General features: G+C 37.0%; 2 protein-coding genes across 7 annotated transcripts in view; one reads left to right on the forward strand and one right to left on the reverse strand.

Annotated features, from left to right (window-relative positions):
- The window catches only part of METTL8 (methyltransferase 8, tRNA N3-cytidine), a 31,670-nt gene extending 23,815 nt beyond the window's left edge, over positions 1-7,855 (reverse strand). For 3 of the 5 annotated variants that reach the window (XR_016468265.1, XM_090144017.1, XM_090144016.1), the window contains exons 1-2: positions 7,767-7,855; positions 7,151-7,256 (exon numbers count right to left, since the gene is read on the reverse strand). Coding sequence is in view for 4 of the 5 variants with exons in the window: in XM_090144017.1 (XP_090000143.1) it covers positions 7,151-7,224 (74 nt within the window). In the remaining variant the exon portion in view is untranslated. Of the gene's footprint in view, positions 1-2,050; positions 2,154-2,339; positions 2,617-7,150; positions 7,257-7,766 lie in introns of those variants that run through there. The other 2 variants (XM_090144018.1, XM_031599485.2) reach the window with 2 other exon arrangements.
- Positions 2,724-20,006, forward strand: DCAF17 (DDB1 and CUL4 associated factor 17). 2 transcript variants are annotated; one of them, XM_031599482.2, is made up of 14 exons: positions 2,724-3,043; positions 3,774-3,877; positions 4,686-4,776; positions 6,292-6,431; positions 7,561-7,639; positions 7,806-7,895; positions 9,925-10,032; positions 10,542-10,647; positions 14,129-14,271; positions 15,583-15,692; positions 16,103-16,190; positions 17,817-17,900; positions 18,231-18,386; positions 19,250-20,006. In XM_031599482.2, exons 1-14 carry the CDS (start codon positions 2,897-2,899, stop codon positions 19,436-19,438), a joined length of 1,635 nt encoding a protein of 544 aa, XP_031455342.1. In that variant the 5' UTR covers positions 2,724-2,896; the 3' UTR covers positions 19,439-20,006. The 2 variants fall into 2 exon arrangements, with proteins under 2 accessions (XP_031455342.1, XP_031455344.1); XM_031599484.2 differs by lacking the exons at positions 10,542-10,647; positions 14,129-14,271.
- Positions 20,007-21,364: the final 1,358 nt, after the last annotated feature.

Genomic DNA, 21,364 nt, shown 5'->3' on the forward strand with positions numbered 1-21,364 from the left:
TATTACTTAATTTCCTAATTTGGAGAATAGCCACTATTCTCCCTTGATATTCCTGTTGAGATTATTCTGCAACACAAACCATTTTTGCAATATCTTACAAAACTATGAGTTGTATTATTATCTTTATTCTTTTATCTTAAAGAAGCAATCACTGCACCATTCCCACAAAAAAAAAAAAAAAAGGGAAAACCTTCAATTGAGACTATGAACTGCAACATTAGTTCATACTGGCATATGCATCTGATTGTCTGGGAAGCAAAGAAAGCTTTATCCCCAGTACTGAGGGAATCAACTGCAATCTTTAATATGTTTCTAAGGTAATGAAAACAGTTAAAAAATGCAGATGAAGATAAAACAATGGCAACTGCAAGATCAGATACATGAACAGCCAACAACAAAGAAAGAAATGGTTACTTCAGAAATATAGATGTATTTTATTTGCTTTAATCAATGTGAGTGCCATGAACATGAAACAACTAACAAAAGTGTTTTATTTGAATTAATTGTATGTATGAACATATGGAATTCAATTCCTAACTTGCTATAAGTGACTAATGTAATCAGCCCCATTCTAAACTAACTTGAGCTCCTATTTCTTCTTTTACTTGGCATGTCAGGGGATAAAAAACTCTTACAGAAGCTTGTCCCCCAAATGTGGTGATTCTATTAACACACACACATATTTATATATATTTATTTTTGATATATATACAGTTTTATATTCAGTATATCTACACACACACGCACAGTTTCAACAAAACATTTGTCCTGGTCAAAACAAAAGCTTCCATATATATATATGTATATAGGATAAATGTTTTGTTGAAACTGTATCATTTCAATTTATGATGTAGAAGTTCTGGCTTCACTATCAAAGACTATTCTGACTTTAAAATAAAGCTTCAGTAAGGAATTTTAACTGCAAAATATACCTCAATTTGTGAAAAATACTTTCATTCTAGCTGAAGGTAATTTTTTTTTTTCTATATCCTAGCATCATTTTTGAAAGGAATTTCCATTTTGTGTTAAATCTATTTATAATGTGACTTTCAGATTTTATTGTTCTGCTACTTCACCTACTAAAGGCATGCTCAGAGATCACATAAGTATAAACTTGAAGTGTGGAAGATACTGTGCACTCAGTACAAATTTCTCAATCACTGAAATGAAGACAAAAATGTAAGCATGACTCGTTACGTTACAATCCTGCAAAAACCCATGCATTTGTTTAACTTTACAGACAAACTGTTTTCCCACATATCAGAATGTTTGTAAGGACTTTTTTGTATGGCATTTAAATATGTAAGTATTCTGCATAATCCTTTACTGCCCTCTCCCCCCATATTTTGTTTTTCCCCTTTTCTCCTGAGATAATTCAACACATTTTTTCTTATATATCCATCAGAATATAACAGAAAACTGATTTATTGAACTCATCTACTTGCAAGGTTACTATCAAGAGGAAGCCATCAGTGACAAACACAGCTCAGAACTAAGGCTTCCCGGTTAACCTGTGCACCCTCTGCTGGCTGGCGCTTAGGTAAGTGAAAAAGAAAATGCATGTTTATATTCTTATTATGCATGTAAGTACAAGTACTTCTTTCAATTACTACAGTTGTTTTTCTACCCTACTTTCTGTGAAATGCCGAATGCATAACTTTATCAGCAAACCAAAGATCATTTGTCTCAACCCAAAACACATCATTTTCCTACTATTAAAGATGCTGCTGAGAACAGAAACGGTAATGAGGATTTCACTGATCCGTAACTTACACTGACCACCCCCATTAAATTACATCTCTGCAAGATCCTGGATGTCTGCATCACCCTGAGGTGACCACCAGTGTGCAGAACCACTTGAGCACCAGTGGGGCAACCACAACTGCCCCACCTGCACCTTCTCTTGCTGCACCTAAACACTGGTGATGCACCACAGCACGACAGCACTGCACTTGCATAGCTGTTACAGTACCAGCAAAGGCACCTGGTCCCACTCAGGGATCCTGGAGAACAGACACAGAAACACAAAGACCAACAGCTTGCACATTACCCCATTTGGGCCTTTGGAGGAAAGAACACAAGCTTGTCTCCAGAAGTCCAATTTCTCTTCTGGCAAACGCTGTTGATGACGGTGACGACTTTTAGAAGCAGCCCTAAAGAAATAAGTATCACACAACTCAGGGAGGTGTTGCAGAGCCCGGAAATACAGAGTTTTCAACACCCTCCTCCACTCCCATGCACAGCAGGACACTGGCTGCCCGCTCACTCGGCTCGGTGCCGCCGCACGCCCTACAGCACAGCCCTGCTCGGCCCGCGCCCCCAGCACCCACAGGCGGAACCTGAGCAGATCTGAGCTTCGGCTGCATTTCTTCTTTGGACTCAAGGATCTCCCACAAAACTCTCCTGCCTTTTACAGCCGGAATCTCGAGTGGAATTCTTTCCTTTGCACCTCCGCGCGCTCGTGCGCTTGCACTCACTTCGTCCCTCAGTGCGGCGGCGCCCGGAGGTCACAGCAGCAGCGGCCGGCGGACTCGGAGCCCCGAAGCCTCTCCCGACGAGCCCCCGCGGGCAGCCCCGGCCCCTCGGGCGCGGTGCGGGCGCGCCGCCGAATTCCGCCCCTTAGAACTACAGTACCCGGCGGGCCGCGGGGCGGGCGGCGGCGTGCCGGGTAACGCGCCACGCCGCGAATGGCGACGCGCTGCGGGCCCTCCGCTCCCCGCGCCGGCCGGGTGGTTCCGGCGTGCGCTCCCCGGCCCGGAGGGGCTGCTCCGGCCTTTCCCCGCTCCGCGTCCCCCGGCGCCGGGCGGGCCGAGGCGGCCGCGGGCCCGTGACGTCGGCGGCCTCTCCGTGCGGCTCGGGGCTCCGGGCGAGCGGCGGGGCCGCCCGGGCGCCTAGGATGTGCCCCGCCGTAGCCGGGAGGGCCGCGCCGCGGGCGCCCAACGTGTGCCGCCTGCTCGGCCGCAGGGCCCGCGGGTTTTACGCCCGGGACGCCGGCGTGGCCCTCCGGAAGAACATGGGGCTTCTGAGAACCATCCTCTGCCAGGTGAGGGCGGCGCGGGCGGGACGCGCGTTTCGGAAGTCGCCGGGTCGCGTTGGCAAAAGTCTGGGACGGAATAGCAGTGCAGCCGAGAGGTAGAAACGGGTATCTGTGTTAGGGAGACTCAGAAACCTGCGGAGTACTGTGGTGAAGTAACAGCAGAAGCGCTTGTAAATCTCACGATCACGTTAGAAATTGCGTCTTACGAGATCTTATATTGCTTCTTCCATCCCTTAAGATGGCTAATATTAATTCGGTAACGTTTTGGGGGAGCTCTCAAAGCAGAATAAGAAAATCAGCAGAGGCCTGCAGGTAAACAAACATGCCCTTAACGTGTCAGTGACATTTCTGTTGCAGAAATAGAGAAATTACGCCAGTTGCAGACTAAATGCGTTTCATTTAAGAACAATTACTGCTGCAATAGGCACCTTTAACCATCCACGTGAGGATGTGCCGCTTCCGGCTGATGTTGCAAACAACTGTACAGACAGCTTTTCTACCTTTCATACCAGGCACCAAGAGTAAAGTGGAAGCAATGCTCAGTAAATTCAATTACTTATGCATAAAGGAATGCTATGTGCGTATTTACACAATGGGGGATTTTGTCCTTGATTTAATATTTTTACACGAAAATTGCCAGTTCCATTAAACTCAGTTATCAAGCTGCAGGAGCAAGGATTTTCCAAATGCAATTTTTTCACAAGTCCATCACAGTTATAGCCTCTGTCTGTTTCAGGAAAGTACTAAATTCAAGAATGTTTGGACGACGCATTCTGCATCTCCTATTGCTTACGAAAGAGGAAGAATTTACTTAGACAACTACCGATGCTGTATCAGCAGGTAATACATTTACAATTAAAAGTTTGACCTGGCTTGCAGTTCTAACATCACAACTGTTTGTAACATATAGCAAACTTTACCCTTCTCAACTGTCCCTGTGAGCTGAGTGGAATTTACTTTTGAGCAGCTCAGTTCTCTGACATACTTTTCCCGTTCCATGAACGCTGCAGAGGCACAGCTCAGAAGCAGCACAGGGCAGAGTAGGGCCGGGGGGTCCTGCTCACATTAGTCCTCACCCATCCCATGTGGGAAAGGAGTAGGGAGTAGGACTGGTTTAAGCCATGGTCGGAACAATATTGAGACTGTGCAATATAAAACATAAAAGACAAATGTCTTTGAAGGTTTATCTTTGTCTCAACTTCTCCCTAAGGGGAAAACTACACATGCTATGAAGATTTTATGCTAGTATCAGGTTTTTAAAAATATTTGTACATTATGCTATGCCTTTATATTAGGAAAGGGAACTCTGGAAATGCTTTAGAGGAAGGCTTCAATATGATTCTTAGTTTCTGGAATATGTTTTCTTGTTAGTGGATATTACTAAAGTAACAACAGTACTATTAAGTATATCTTGTTCTGCTTGCTTTAACAAAAACTTAGAAAAGGTTTGGTTTTAAGCATTACTTTATACTACATTTGTTTATAGGCCTACTTTGAGAGCAATTTCAGATAGCATTTACAAAGGAAAATTAAGGCATGCAGATTTCTGACTTACCAAAAGAGGTAGGATTTATATAAGTGTATGAAATTACTTGTGATAGAAAGTAGTTATAAAGTAGACTAATGATTAGCAATCATTTTCCTCCAGCATTGCACAAGAGCCAAGAATACTTTATCAAAAGCCAAAGTGTTCTAAGTCAGAAAAAATAGAAGATGCTTTATTATTGGAATGCCCACTGGTAAGAATACTTTTTTACTAGAGCATTGTTTTGCAAAAACAAATTTAATATCTTTCAGAGGAACAGATTTAGAATAGAGCATTCTTTCCCTGTTAACTGTCAACACTTTTTGTGAGCAAAGTCATTCAAGGTTTGCATCATATGCTTATTCTGACAGAATGTATGCTTAGGGGTATAGTCTGAATTTTTTAACAGTGCATTTAAGTGCTTTTTCATGAATGTCTGTGGAAGATTTTAAAAATTGTGCCTTTATGCTTATGCAACTCCATTCTAATTCCTTACAACATAAATTCTGTTTTGTTTGTTTATTTTTGAGTTATCAAGGGCAGCAAATGGGAGTTTCGTTTGGTTTTTTTACCAGATGTTAACATTTTATATATAAAAAGGCCTATTGAAGTAACTCTGTCCACAAGCTATTCTCCTCTTTCTAGTTAATTATTTTAATTAATTTTCCTCCTTTCTTCCCTTACATTCATAGATACTCATACATAGATAGTCTTGCTGCAGTATTTAGACTGAAGCTTGTTCTGTTTTCTCACAAAACAGGTAAAATTTAAGAGAAGTTAGTCAATTCAATTAGCCATTTTTCATTGAGCACCGTAAAGAAAAGTATTTCTTCAGCCATGGGTTATTTTGTTTGGTTTGAAATGTCTGATTCACCTGGTGGAATTTTAAACTATAATATTTTGTAGTCTGGAACATACGACGAAAGAGAAATGAAAAATGCAATCAGTATTTCTTATTGTTCTTCTTAGTGCCTATGGTATAGTAATATCATGCAATTTGAATATCTTTTAGTTCAAAATTGAAACTGTTCATTATTGTTACAAATGGATTTTCCATTTGACTTCAAACTGATAAACTTTTCCATAGCTGTAAAATCTTGACACATTTGATGCCACACTGTTAGACTTCTCATCCTTTGTCTTTCTGGGTTACGTTTTTGTGTTACTTTTTCTGAAGCAACTAACAGTTCTAATATAATTTGCCTGTTTCACAGTCTTTATGGGTGCTCATATGTGTACTGATTTGTCTCGGTTCTAAGCTGTAAGAGCTTAGTCTCCTTGGAGTATTTGTAGAGAACATTTCCCCTTCTTGAGGATTTTTTCACTTGTGCACTGTCCTAGGAATATTATTTGCATATTTGAAGCACCAAAAGTAAGCAGTTAATGTTGAGTTACCACTCAGCAATTTTTTTCTGCAATACTTATAAAATGTTCTTATGAAGATTTGATATCAGCTGTATTGATAAGCAGTTATACTTCATTTATGTAATGCAAGGAAGTCATAAAAAGTGTATTTTCTAGAAAAAAGTAATTACATTGCAAGAAGTGTGGCATCAAATTAATTGTGTAACAGCTGATTATTGAGCACAGACATGAACTTAAGAGATTCTGATGTGATTATCAGGAAGCTTTCCACCTTTAGTTTTTGAGGAATGTATATTTATTTCTGTCTTGTTATTATGTAATATCCTGGTACAGACTTCTTTATGATAACCTTTTTGTTACACAGGGGGAAATGCTACCAAATCCATCAGACTATAAACCTTCCCTTATAGTCTTAACAGTGCAGAACTGGCTTCTACGTCTCTCTGCTGATTGTGGGGAAATACTGGAAAAAGTATACCTTGCAGGTTCCTGCTGCAAATTCAGGTATTAAACATTGGCTAGGGTATATATAGCTAACAGTCATTAGTATTAAACTGGAGAAGAGGAATCGTGTTTATCTTGCACCTATAGTAAGCTGTCCAATTTCTGTGCATTCAGAAAATCTTGTTTTGATGATTCCTTTGGGAGGGTAACCTCTATAATAACTAGCCAAAGGACTATAAAAAATATTTTTTAATTGGAGGGAATTTGCTGCAAATACAGAGAAGGGGGAAAGAGCAAAGCCCCAAGTTCCTCATCAGACTTTACCATGTTTTCCCAGATTTTTCATTGCTGCTGGTGATTGAATGTGATGTAAATAGATTAACTTAAAATGCTCCCTGCAGATCAGAGGATGCATAGTTTTTGAATGTCTTAGAGTGAAAGACAGCTCACAAAACCTTAGGAACACAATCATACACAGGTTTGTTTGTCTAGCAGTTTTCCTGGAGTATTTCTCCTGCTCTCTGTTTTCTTTAGAATCACTTCAGCAAATTAAATATTACAGTCTCAAATTTGGTATCAAGTTACACAAAAGCCACACACACACACACACACACAAAATTCCAACAAAGAGACTACCGTTGACTTTTCTCTGATGATTTTATAGCCTTGAGAGTGCAATAGCAACATACCAGCAGCAAACTTCTAAGAACTGCAAAGCAAACTTCATAAAACATAAGAAAAATATGTTTAAAGGTTGAAGTGAGCAGTTTTCAACTTACGAACATTCTTCTCCATAGGGTATCCTATCCACTTTATCCACAGAACAGCAGTTACTGCTTCTGTCAAGGTGCATGGTTTTTTGAGTTCCTGGAAGTCTTCTTTGGACTGGAGAATAAGAAAGCAGTGATTTGTGAAGAGAAGGAATAAAAATAAGACAGTGAACGTTCATAATTTCAGAGTTTTCACACAACTGTATAAGGAATAAGCTGTTCTTGGCATCTAGTCCAGTGGATTTTGCATTATTGAAAAGAACAAACAGTTCAGATGCCTTTCTCCAGTCAGATACTGAGCAGTTTGCCTGCACGCAGGGATCCACCTAATTACAATAGGTTACATTTTGCATGAAATAGTGTATTTATTATTAAATGATTTTACAGTGATTAAGATAGGTCTTCCTTATCACAAATAGGTACCTAAGTTGGGATACTCCTCAAGAAGTAATGGTTGTGAAGTCAGCTCAGAATAAACTCCCTGCAGCAGCACGGCAGGTAAGTTTGTTGAAAAACTGTTCTTTAATTTTTACAAGACCAGTCACAAATTTACAAGGACAGATATGGAGACATTATACTTTGTTGCTGTGGTAAAATATAAAGACATCCTAATGCCAGTAAATACCTCAAATATAATGTGTGTTCAATGCTTTTTCTTTCCTAGGCAGGTATCCAACAGTCTGTACTGTTCCATCTTGCTGTCTTCCAAGTTTTGCCTCTGTCATTTATTGGAATGCTAGAAATAAACAAAAAGGTAGGTTTAATCTGCACTGTAGCTGTATGAGAGACATGATTTAGGCAACTGTCCCACGATTTCAGAAGTCATACTTAATGTTTCAGGACACAACTTTTTTTAATGAGCGATGATGTTCTTTTAGTGTCTGGCAGTTGGAAGCACTGGGGGAAGAATCTTAATTACAGAAGAGACAATGCTAATGAATTGTTGCTGGGTTACTCCTTGATGTGTTGAACTTCAGTTCTTACAGCTGCTGTAATTAAAGTCTAAAGAAGTGTAGAGTGTAGTATTCTTTTCACCTCTTCATACGTAGATACGCTTCTGACCCATTTTTAGTAATAGTCTATTGATCCTATACACAGTTACAAATGACTCAAATTTGTATTATCATAGATACCAAATGGTGCAGTATAAATATATGTCTTTATCAGACAAGAGGAAACAACCTTCCTGAGGTTGGTTTGTGACCTTCTACATAAGCATACACTTAGATGGTCAAGCTGATGGAAATTCTGGTGTTCTGGTTAAAAACATACTTTAAGTCATAGGTGTTCTAGATAAATCTTACAAGTGGAACAGTATGAATGTGCAGGATCTGTCTTCAAAGTTCCGTGAGCTACAGTCTCATTTGGGGTCCAGAGTTACCAGTGGGTTTTAGCTCATGCTGGGTTTGGCTAAGGCTGGGATGTGGAAGAGGAGGTTTAACCATTTTTTATTTGGACCTGTGAAAGTTTAGGGGCACTGTTCTGTTTAAAATTAGCATTTATGACTGGAAAGCACAAATTTTACCAGTATCAAGGGTATTCTTTTTACAGAGAGAGTGGTGAGGTGCTGGAACAGGCTGCCCAGAGAGGTTGTGGATGCCCCGTCCCTGGAAGTGTTCAAGGCCAGATTGGATGGGGCCCTGGGCAGCCTGGTCTAGCATTAAATGAGAAGGTTGGTGGCCCTGCATGTGGCAGGGGGGTTGGAGTTTCATGATCCTTGAGGTCCCTTCCAAGACAAAAACAAAAAAACTTCTTCAATTAGGCCTGTACTGTTTATCAGAGTAACTGTTACTACTAGGATTAAGGTCAGGGTAGAATTTGGAATTTGAGAATATGTTCATCCAAGGAAATAACTAGTGAATGCAATGCTAAGCCTGATAGGGATAGGTAGGGTGTAACTGTTACATTACAGTTAGGATTAGTTACTCTTGATATTACAGAATGCATGTAATGCAGCAGTTTTACTGAGATGGTGCACCACAATGAAGTCTGAAAGATATGGGTAAGAATTAGGAGTATTCCAGCCTTTGGGTTTCTTTTCTTTAATTGATTTTAAGCCTGTTTTACTTGTTTCTTTGTACAGCTATTCTGAATTTAAAAAAAAAGAAAACTCTGGTCTTCCAAACATTTCAGTATAAAAAGATTACCAACTTCCCATGTTGTCATTAAATACTAAGAATTTGTTTGTTAAGAATTAAAGAGTTTGTTCCTTGTTTTTGTGTTGTTTTTTTTTTCAGTGGAGATGTTCTAAAGAGTAGCACAAATGAATACTGCATAATCTCTAACGGGGTAATCAGCTTTTCATGTATGTGTCTAATTTGGATTTGGAGAAGATCTGTACTCTTGACAGCTGGATAGTTTAGTTTTAGTACAGCTGTACAGGCACAGAGGCATGATTAGACTAGTATTTTACCCTGATGATGGAGAGGTTCAGCAATCAGTACTTTTATATTGAACTGTTAGCTTTCCTATTGACTTCCTGTGGGATGCTGGGCAATACAATCTATTCATGTCTTGTAATAACTGGGTAACGTGATATGAAGACATACTCAGAATTAATTAGGGAATAAATGTTCTTGTAGAATATGACTTACCTGACACAGATGTTACTGCAATGCAAAGTATTACAAAAACTTAGCAGAACAGATGAGGTACAGAAACCTTCTTAAACTAAAACTTTGGTTATAGGAAAAGGAATCTAGTTACTGAGATTATATCCTTAATTTTGGATTTTTCATTCTCTCAATTATTTCTTCTTTAATAGAATATTTTTCTTTTTACAGGTATTTGGTAACAATGTAACAGACGTTGCTATTTCTAACGGAATCCTGATTGTAATGTATAGCATGGGTTTGGTCAGGCTCTATAACTTCCAGGCTATCTCTGAACAGGTAACGGGAAATTTTTCATATAGTCCATGCTATTTTGTGGCAACAAATCATTAATGTACTTGTAACATCACATAGGTAAATGGGGACTGTGTTGAAAGATAGAATCTTTGCCTATGTCTATTTACAGCCTGAAGATATGAATAGATGCACTATCAGAAAATTCTAGCTATGCCAGTCACAGGTGGCAAAACATGAGAAACAGGGCTGGACAGGCATTTCAACACATGCTGGACCAGAGCGTGCTGCTTTTTGTGCACAGTCTGTAGTTACAAAAGAAAATGTTACAGTTAGAAAATGATGGGCATGGAAGTTTGTTTGATCTGAACCTGAACTACAGTGAACCTTTTAAGTTTACCTTCTTCCAATAAAAAAGTCGGATCTTAATTCAAATTAAGACTTTGAGCAGTGTCTACCAAGATAAAGAATGCAGTAGTAATGGAGCACTTTGGAGAAACAAAAAAGCAAGTAAATATGCATCAATGAAGCTGAATTGTTCTGCATTATTTTAGTTCATGGAGCAGCCATTTGATCTGGGATGTGAATTCAATTGGAATGGTGAAGTGGGAGTTGTGGGAAAGTATCCATTTGGTCTTCCATGTAACATTAAAATAACAGGTATTTATGATCTTTCTATTATCTTGTCCTATGTGGTTTATTTATGACTTTTTAGCATCAAGGACATTAAAATTACTGTCCTAATGTTGTGTTGCTTTATTTCTGGATTCATTATAGTACACTCATGCTTTTCTTTACTTTTAATTGCAAGAATAAATTAAATAGCACCCAGCCTGAGCCATTCTATGATTCTGTGACTTACCTAGCAAATTAGTGCAGCACATAATCTATTTTAAAAACCTCACAAGTAATTCACAAAATGGAAACACTCTCCTTATCTTTGAGAGAACTGCTCAGGGAAAGAGGAAGGGCTACCACAGCTGTTATTGATACTTAAAAACTGTATATAGCACATAAGCAGAAGATGAGAGAAAATTTAATCTGACCTGCAGAGAGAATTCAATGAGATAGTATGTAGCTTGTCCAAATTGCATTTTGATGTTTCTATTTATTGGAAATGTGCCAGTTTCAGTAAGGTTAATTCCCGAGGAAAGTAGAAATGATACCTTAAAAACAATCCTCATGCCTCAAATCACTAACTTATCAACGTTCTGCTTTATCTAATGGCTTTAATTTCTTTGAAGCCTGACATTCGTCTCTACTGGTGCCTCTAACATTAGAATTTGATAATAAGAATCTTAATAAATGACCGAAGGCTGTGAAACTTTTTTTTCTCTTTACAAAGTCTAAAAAGTTCAAGTGAGACACTTGAGGTGGGAGTAAGTTTCACTAAAATCAAATAAGGCATGCTTTTTTCCTTTAATTTTTGAAGGTTTCTGTAGTAAGTACTTTACAGGAGGCTGTTCCCATAAAATGTTTTTCATCTTTATGTTTACAAACAATATTAGAAAATAGCATACAAACCAAAACTGATTCACATAAACTTGAGGAAATACACAAAGATTAAAATGCAGGATAGTTAAAGCTTTCAAGTATAATGCAATGTTTTACCAAAACAGTAATAGGCTACTGTATTTGATGTCTCCTTATTTCTCCTTATTTCCTCTGCTAAACCAGAATGTAATGCTATAGGCCCTTTGGAAAACACTGTGGGAGCTTAGAAAGGAATTCTATAGTTGATATGTTCTCATGTCTTATGAATCATTATAGTTTTTGTTTATGATATTCAAAACCCATGTGCTGGGGGAGAAAGGTTTTTGGTCTTGAATTATATTTAAAAATTTGTGGTTAGGAAGCTTTGAACTTAGATGAACATTTTCCGTGGCTGCTGTTTGCAGCTAGTTGCATTCCTGTGGTTTTTTTGTGGAGCTGTTTCTCTTCTAAGAGTGAAATGGCTGACTGAACCTTCAATGTAATGTAATGCTTCAGTGAGTAAGATTTTAACAGCTTCAGAGTTTAAACTTGTATTTACTGTAATTTAACTGTTCAGAATTTTCCTACTTATTTAGTCCTACTCTCCCTACAGAAATTGCCAGAAGGGATGGCAATCCTTTCAAATATGATGCTATTTTTATGGTATATGAGGTACCCAAGAGGTGGTATAAAGAGATAAAAACACATGGGTTACTATGTACCTACCACAACTTTTATAGCTATTGACTGGTAAGAAATTTAATTTTGGCCACGGTTGAAAGAAAAGAAAAGGTAACTATAGATCTTCATTATGTCATCTTCTGAAGGACCAGAATGTAAAATTGTAATTTGATTGATTATCATAGGATTCAGTAAATTCAATTAACAAGAAACAGAGAAGATCATTTTTCTTTTCCACAACAAATTAGAACAAATACATGTTAGTGCTGCCAAGAACAACTTCGTGGCTTATGTTTAGATGAGACTTGAGAGTTCTAAGGAAATGAACAAAGAAGCTCAATCTAGAGATTCAAAACTCGCATTGCTAGGGGAAGGACTCAGGAATAATGAAAACAAAATGTTGAGCAACAAGAGCAAGTGACACGTAACAGTGATGGGGAGCTGAGGCAGCAGAGTCACGCTACTGCAGAGGTGGCTGCAGCCTTAGAATTTTTTGGCAAATGAGCATAAAAAAGAAGAGCATATCTTAGCAGTAGCCTGTCTGCTTCAGATGGTTGTATTACTGGAATAAACATTTAAACCTACCATTTAGTCCATCCAGTAGAATTTTTTGTGGGCCTTATTATGTGTTCATTATTTAAAATAAAAAAGTCTACAAAGTGAAATGTTACAAGTTTTCTTGACCTATTTTTCATTTTCTAACAGATGTTAATAATTGCAGGTCCTCTGCTTGTGCCTCCATCCTCAACATTCTCCACGATTTCTTACCTCAGTTTTCATAAACTGTATACTTTGTTACGTCTCGCACATAGTCTCCCATTTCCTATGTGTTAGTCCAAAAGACATCTAGGAAGAGAACCTTTCTCTAGCTCAGGAAAAACTTCATTTCCATGACAGCAGAGTGATTCCTTTCAGTATAAAGGGCTATGTTTGAGAAACATGAAAGAAAAAGTGGGAAGCACTATATAACCATAATTGCCGATGTCCTGCAAAATCTTGGCACCATCAGCTATGGTCTGGTTAATTATCTAGACTAAGCAGGGCAAGGACAAGACAAAATTTGGATCAGACTTTTGGGAAAAAGAAAGTCTGGATAAGAACTTTGCCCTCCTCACAATAATTCAGCATGAGTATTTACATACTGCCTGCTTAAATTCCCTCTGCAGATTTCCTCCATGTTTTGTCCTTCTTTTTCTTTCTTTCTTTCTTTGTTTTTTTTTTAATAAGCATTTCTCTGTACTGTTAAAAAGAACTTTTCTTTCATTTTAAAACTGGAGTCAAAGCAGCTGTAGAAGTTGTTTTTATTTATAAAGTTTTGTAGAGGCCATTTCTTTCCAAGACACTTTTCTCATTTAGTACAACAGAATATTTGTATGAATGGCGAGTTACATCTGTCTAATTTATCCCAGCTGAAATCAAGATAGAATTAGACTCCTTTGGCATTAATTAGAAGAATTCTTTGATTTTTTGTTTTGTTTTGTTTTTTTTCTAAGAACTCAGCTACAGACTGAATTCATTGTGGTCCACACTATTTTGTTGTATTACAGAAAAGGACATTTAGCTATTTGGTACTGTTTTTCTCAAGAGAACAGTGATCTTTTGATATGCGATTTGACTGCCATGTGATCTGCTCAGGTTTACGTCCACTCTCATTCAGATGAGCTGGACTGATTTTAACTATTTGCTAAGTCTTTGCGTATCCAGCTCATTTGGAATGAAGTAAGTCAAAGATATCAGGAAGGTAGTTCAGCATGAAGATGTGAGAACTCAGTAACCTTCCACAGGGAATTGCAAGTATGTATGTGTGCCTGGACGCTAGGTGAGAAAGTGTCACTGGTGCTAGAAGAATTATAACAGCCAGCATATTTCCACTTGTCTTCAAAAGTTCTGAAGAATTAACAGCTTTATTGCAGCTTAGACTTGTGAGGATCAACAGAATTATGATTGTTCTTCTACTAATGGTCTTAACGTTACCCCATGTTTGCAGATACTCCACCTTTGCTATTTGAAGCATCTTCTCTGGAGAATGCATTTCAAATTGGAGGTTTTCCTTGGCATTATATCATCACACCTAACAAGAAAAAACATAGAGGAGTCTTCTATATTTGTTCTCTGAAAGACAATGCTTTGGTAATATACTGAGATGGTAGCTTCTTTGAAATAAATGTGTGTCATGTTTGTCCTCATCTCTCCTTCTGAGCATTGCTGGAGGTAATGAAGTATTCATTTTCCAGTGTGGTTCCTTCACAGGGATTGTCTTACAGCATTCTATTTACCATCCAGTGAAGTCATATTTTCTTCTGAATTACTATTGCTTCTGGTATTTCCTTCATTGCAATATAATCATAGCACTGCCAGTGCTACATAGCATTGTATTCAGAACTTAAAGAGTCGAGCAGAATCTCATACCTAATTCCTTGTGTGGTAACATCTTAATGCACTTCCAATTGGGCAGCCTACCAGTTGGCATTTTAAGAAATTAAGAACAAGCTTCCTTAATGTTTGTGGTTTATCTTTGATTTGTACATTTTCTCTCTCTAGAAAGATGTTATTACTCAGCTTAATCCAGCATCCCTATTTTTTTTTTCTTTTATGTACTATTCATCATATAATTTTTTATGTGAGATGACTGTCTCAAATTTTATTTTGGATCTGCATTTGACATGAATTTATTTATATAAAGAGTTTCTGGCCTCTCACTTGAGGATTCTTTACTAAAAAACTTCTCATATGTGAATGTTCTTATCTCTTTCATTAGATCAAATCGGTGATCCTCCTGTCTCTTTTAGCTTCGGGACATCTTTCATAATCATAGCTGAAGATCAATTTAGATTCACAGGGACTTGTGCAAACCTTTCCCATCTAGTTTTTTCTACATGAGTCCATGCATTTGAAAATTTGAATGTTTAGTCAGCTGAATTTAACAGCAGAAAGCACCTGCCAAAACTTGAAGATTTTGATCAATTTACATCATTTGCATCTGAAATCACAAGTTACTGTAGGCTTACATGCTCCATAAATATCTGTGCACAAGGAAGGCTGAGCCTGAGGCTTGAAGCACAAGATGAAGTTTGTGCTACTACGTTTCTCATGTCTTCTCAGATTACTAGAATTGTTCAAGGGTTTGCAGAATGTAGGTTTCATTTCATTTTGCATAGTTTTAGGAGAGGCTGCACATACTGTCATGGTACAAAATGAGTGTTTATTGCAAATTAAAAGAAAAGTTGAAACAGTTCCGTGGAGTATCCTTGAGAATTAGAATTGTTGGAGTCTTTATTCATTTGTTACTTTGTTCCTCTGCCTTCTTTTCTGGTCATGTTTAACAGAGTAATATTTATAAACCTTCAGAGGTCTGTGGAGAAGAGCTGTGTATTTCTTCTCTACTTAGATCTGTGAGGCTTTAAGTATACTAATATTCTAAGCTTTCCCTTCCTTCTTCAGGCAAAAAATGGCATACAAGATATGAAATGCTGTTCACTGGAACCTGATTGGATATATTTCCATCCAGATATGTCGGGCAGAATAATCCACGTGGGACCAAATTTGATAAAGTATGATTTTTTTTTTTTTTCCTCAAGACTTGTTTTCACTAGACAGAAAGTTGCATAACTGAATAAATTCAGTAGTTTGATTATTTTGGGGCCAAAACACTGTCATCAATTCCTAAGGACTGGAAAAATTATAAATTTGTCAGAATCAGGAGCCCTGGAAGAAACATCTGCAGATTTCTAGGTGATGACTGTGTGTATTTGCAGGCAGTAGTAGAATTTGATATTAAAAATATTCAGGACAACAGCGCTAAAATTTCAGTGATACACATAAATTATAAAAATGATTTATTTCAATTTCAGTTATTTCTGGTGGCTTTAATAGAGCTGATCTTTTAGATTAAAAATATAGAAGTATTGTAGTAAATGGATACGAATGTATACTCACTTTGTGATTTTTGTCTCTTTGGTAGAGTCTTGAAACTTAAAGAAGTTGAAAATAATACAGACCAAATAGAAATTGCAGAAGACTTTATAATCACGGCCAACAGAGAAAACTGTGTGAGTTTTAACAGGAATTTCTAACATCTGAGATGACAGTGCATAATTTTGAGCAATTAGGAGGTGTTCTGAGAATGTATATGAGCAATCTATGTGCTTAATGAGTATAACTCAAAGCTCTTTGACACTCCTTGTTTTCATTGGTCTTTTTAAAGCTATATGAAAGAAATTTTGAAAACAAGTTATATTTTCAGGATAGTTTTCTGAATCCTCAAGCTGTTGTTTTTTAAGTTCTCCACAGTCTTAGTCAAAGATGTGCAATATAACTGTATCAGTGATGTAAAACATACTTACAAGATGGTGGCAGATTTCCTTCAAATAAAGGTGTCACCAAGGATAATTTTGTTTATGCTCTGCAAGTTGATTATACAAATGCTATAAATGTTTCAAGTCTTATACATTATGGGTGAGTCTTTGTAAGATAACAGAGAGAGTACATTCCTTCAAGAAGTTGGACTCTTCCCTACTGTGTATACCTGCACACTTGTGACAAGTTTAGCATTCAGGTAACCCTTGGGGAGCCAATTCAGTGCAATAATAGTAGATAACGACCCTGGGGAAAAAAAAAAAAAAGAAGGGGAAAAAGAAAAAAAAAAAAAAAAGAGTACTAATTTTGCTTACTTGGTGAGCTGAACTGGAGCTGAAACAGTAGAGAATAGTAGAACCAAGTGGCAAGGGGATGATCTGAACCTCTGGCAGAAATGAGCTATTAAATCACCTCCATTGTTTCCTGCAATCTTTTAGAGTGCTTTTATGGTTTTTCTATCACAAATGTCAAAAAAGTTCAAAGAACACAATTAGGAAGAACAGTTTTTTGTAAGGCTACATTCCTTTTCCTTCAATGTATATAGTTTATAGAAAGCAAAGACCTTTTTTTTAATCATTTATGAGTACTGTAAAGTCCCTGGTAGTCAGTGATATTAATTTTGAAGCTTTCTTAGGAGAAAAGTTTGTATATTAAAAATCTATACTCAGGAGTTCTATTTAATTCAGAAAGGATAAGCTTTGTCATCTAATGGATTGCCTTCAATTATTTAGGAGTTGAGTAGACAACTTTCTGTTGGAATCAAAACTAAGAAATTAGAGTTGTTGAATCCTGTCTGTAATCTGCTTTTTACTTTTGACCTCCATTAAAGTATTGATAATGCCAATTTTGAATATTTTTTGCATTAGTGATGATGAATGCAATGAAAGCAGCTGTGGTTTAAGACGCTACTTTGTCTGTCTCCTGGAATTAAGATTAAGAAGCAAATTGGTGGTGACTTCATTCTCATTCCAACATCTTGGCTCCAGTAACTCCAGTTCTAAAAAAAAAAAATGGTAGCGGAGAAACTTTGCCACCTCCACAGGAATGAGAACCTGTAAATTAGTAACATCAGTTGTACCTCACTTAAAGCCACCAAGTTCATAAGCCTTCATAAAGAACAGATAGCAGCAATAAAGCTATGTATTGTGATAAATAAAACAAGATTCCAGAGACTAAAGCAGGGTCAGGAGCAGAAGGCATGACACAATTCCAGAGATTAAAGCAAGGTCAGAAAGCAGGAGACGTGAATTAGATATGTTGCCAATTAGATATGATGAAACTATAACGCTCTAAGTCCAGGGCCATTTTTTTCTCCAAAGGTGAACAGCTCTGTTACTGTAACATCTTCTGGTCGAGTGGTGAAAAAGCGTCTTAATTTGCTGGATGATGACCCAGAACAAGAGGTAACTGATGTAGTGAGTATGGATTAAAGAAGTTTAGCAAGACGGCTGCAGTGCCTGTAACCATTAGCTGTGTTCATTTTTTAATTCTTTATCCATCTGTTTTTCTATTTATCCTATCATATCTAAAATGCATCTACTTGTACATTGTTCAGAACATTACTTTCTTTTCTTCCTGTCTTAAGGAATATCACCAACCTAAGTTAGAAACCTTGTGTTAGCAAAGATGCTTGTTGGCTATCAGGCAGGCAAAGTGATGCCAAAATACTTTCCAATTCTTCAGGGAATGTGAATTTGTTTCATATATAAACTTAAGGCTTTGTTTTTCCTAAGACATTCAAAATTGTAGACTACGAAGATGAACTGGATTTGTTATCCACTGTGGCAGTTACTGAAATAGGAGCTGATGGAAGAGCTCACCTTGATTTACGCTGTAATGAACATGGGATTCTACTTAAGAGTATTCCATTACTGGAATCCTGGGATGTGGTGAGGAGCATTCCTTTTTTTGTTTGGTTGTTGACACTAACATTTCCCCTTTCCTATTTACCTACCATTAAATGCATTAATTTTTCATTCAGATTTGAAGTAGATAGATAAATAGTGTTGCTTAGTGTTATGGATGAGACTTGTACTAAATATAATCATGACTCAAAAAAATTAAGTATTCCATCAGACAGTAGTTAATTTATCAGAAAATCCTAATTATTTGAAATCAATGTTTTTTGGCTAGTTACATCTTTGTTTTTTTTTCTTTAGTTCTTTCTGAAGTATTTATCAACTTGAATTCTCACTGTCTGGCTAGTTACATCAGCTTAGCTTTACACCTTGTAAATAGTCTCCTTAACTAAACCGTAACTATTCATGCATAGAATTAAGCATGGACCCTGCTGTGTGTATATTTGGAAAGGTGCAATGGGCAGTTCATATAGCCCAAGCTTAAGTACCTAACTTAGGTAGTCTAAGTTACTCAGCACCTTTGGTGTCTCTTATAATTGCCTGTATAGGCAACTTAAATGCTTTAAATTGTGCTTAGATTCCCAAAAATAGGTACACAGAATATCTTTAAAACTCTGCCTTTTCTCTAGAAGGGCAGACTGTGTGCCTCCACACAAATTTCCTGTCTGATCACGGAAATAAAAAATGTATGTATACATATATATATATATTCCTCCTCTCCCCCCAAGGAAAATGATACTATTACTAAATTATATTCTAATACTACTATATTAGATATATACGACTACACTATATAGATACATACTACTATACTAAATGATACATCAAACTATGATACTGTTATCAAGCTGTGGAAATTGAGACTGCAATCAGAATTATTTTTCTCATTTCAGACTTACAGTCATGAAGTTTACTTTGACAGAGATATTGTATTGCATATAGAACAGAAACCTAACAGGAGGTTCAGTTGTTATGTTTACCAAATGGTCTGTGATACTGCAAAAGAAGATGAATGTTCAAGGCATGAAAGAACAGAAAGAGTGTCTTGTAAAAAAGGAGGGAGAATTTTTGAATATACTTAAGACATAACAACTACAGAGACTTCAATTTTGATGTTATTTAAGGACTTCATATGTATTAATTCATCAACTACTGTTTTCCAGCCAGTGTTTAACATTTTGTACCATTATACAAGGCTTTATTTTTTAATTTTTTCTCTCTCTAATATTGTACTCTTGTCTGTAGTCCATAATGATTTTTCATGTATTCACTAGTTCTTTAATGCTGAATTCAGCATTTCTTGGTTCTATTCAGCAACTGCATTTGAAATACTGAACATCAAGGAGAAAGATGTAGACTCTTTGAACATCTACCATCTGCTGCATTCTATCTTATGTAGTTTTAGCTATGCAACTTTAATACGGGCTGTTAACTAAACAAAATGTGAAAGGCTGTATGGAAAAGAATTTCTGTGTAGGACAAAAACTGCAGTTATCATTACACAAAAAAACAACAAGAGGATTTTTTCTGATATACAAAACCATTTGTTTTTTTGGAGGGTTTAACCAATTTTCTAGTTGTGTTTGTTTTGGTTTGAAGAAGAGTATTAATAAATTATGCATATTTACTGCCTTTTATGTTTTATTTATTTTATATACATATATGAAAAAGGCACTTCTCTGAGTTTCCCCATGACAGATTTCACAAATTGTTGTCTGAATCAAAGCCACCAGATACTCAGTCTGATCACTGTGTGCAGCCTGTCTCATACGTGGCAATTCCACATGGTATATTCATTAAAAATATAAGTGAACAAAACCAACTAGTTTAAGTGAAAAAACAACTCGTAAGCTCCCAACCCACTTCATGATCATGATCAAGAGTAACCATGCAGATAACCAAATGGAGAGTGACCAGATGCAAGCCAAAGGTGCCTCCACAAGTGTTGCTTCTGGAAGGATGGACAACATCTGATTTCTCCCCACTACCACCACTGTCATGTTCATTTCATGAGCATAATCATTCCAAACCCAGCTATTTCTTTTCCTGGTAGCCTTCACTACTGAAGTGTTCATTCTTCCAGCTGATGTAATAGGGAAGGGCTTTAAAATTATATATAAAAATAGCATTTGCAAGATGATATATAAAGTGTAATGCAAAATAAAAAGTAAAATAAAATTATGGAAAGAAAATACAAAAAAAAAAAAAATAGGCAGAAAGGAGATTTAAGAAGGTAATGAAACAACAGTAGAAATGAAGAATAGCAGCAATGCTCTACTTACACCCTATCCTCAGTTCATTTTCATTTAATGTCTAGGAAAAAGGCACCTGTCCATTATGCTACTAAATAAATAACAGAGAGAGAGAAGATTAGAAACTACTACAGAACCTATAGGAAATGGTGCTGAGGCAGAAATTTCTATTTGAGTTTGTATGGGTTAATTATTTATAACTAAATTTCTTTCATTAGAAATCTGTCACCTCAGTCAGTGATGACAAATGGAAACTATTTTACCATGAAAAAGAAAACTCCATAGCCTAACTGAAAAGTAAGGTTGCAAAGAGGACAACTGTTCGTCAGATACAAGAAGTTGAATGCTTGGGGAAGAATGGCACAGAGCTGTTTTTCATGATACTCCTCCTCTCCTCTCCACCACTCTTCTCATGTATGCAAATTATTTCATATAGCTATTACTGGGAAGTCGTAAGTCAGGATATTTATTAATAAAAGTTGCTACATGAAAGCAAACTGATGAGACTAAAAAGAGAAGTGCAGTTTTCAGATGGTCATGAATCATCTGTGGCCAGAGTAGACAGAGGGAAGCAGGAACACTGAGGCTATTCAAAAGCTGATTTCAAAAGGGCAGAGTAACCATTTTGCTAGTCTTCGGAAGTATTATGCAATCTTGAAAAAATATTTCAGACAGAAGTGGTGACAGCAAAAGCAGAAACTTTCTCTGATGGGGATATAGCAGAAGATTTTTATGGGAGGTGTGCAGTTAATGATT

The sequence above is a fragment of the Phasianus colchicus genome, chromosome 7 (genome assembly GCF_987193195.1).
Source record: "Phasianus colchicus chromosome 7, bPhaCol1.hap1.1, whole genome shotgun sequence".
Taxonomy (NCBI): domain Eukaryota; kingdom Metazoa; phylum Chordata; class Aves; order Galliformes; family Phasianidae; genus Phasianus; species Phasianus colchicus.

Coding starts and splice junctions, on each gene's coding strand:
- DCAF17 (XM_031599482.2), top strand. CDS start 2,897: ATGTGCCCCGCCGTAGCCGGGAGGGCCGCGCCGCGGGCGCCCAACGTG. Junction 6,432..7,560: donor GGTTCCTGCTGCAAATTCAG/GTATTAAACATT, acceptor TATCACAAATAG/GTACCTAAGTTGGGATACTC. Junction 7,896..9,924: donor TGCTAGAAATAAACAAAAAG/GTAGGTTTAATC, acceptor TTCTTTTTACAG/GTATTTGGTAACAATGTAAC.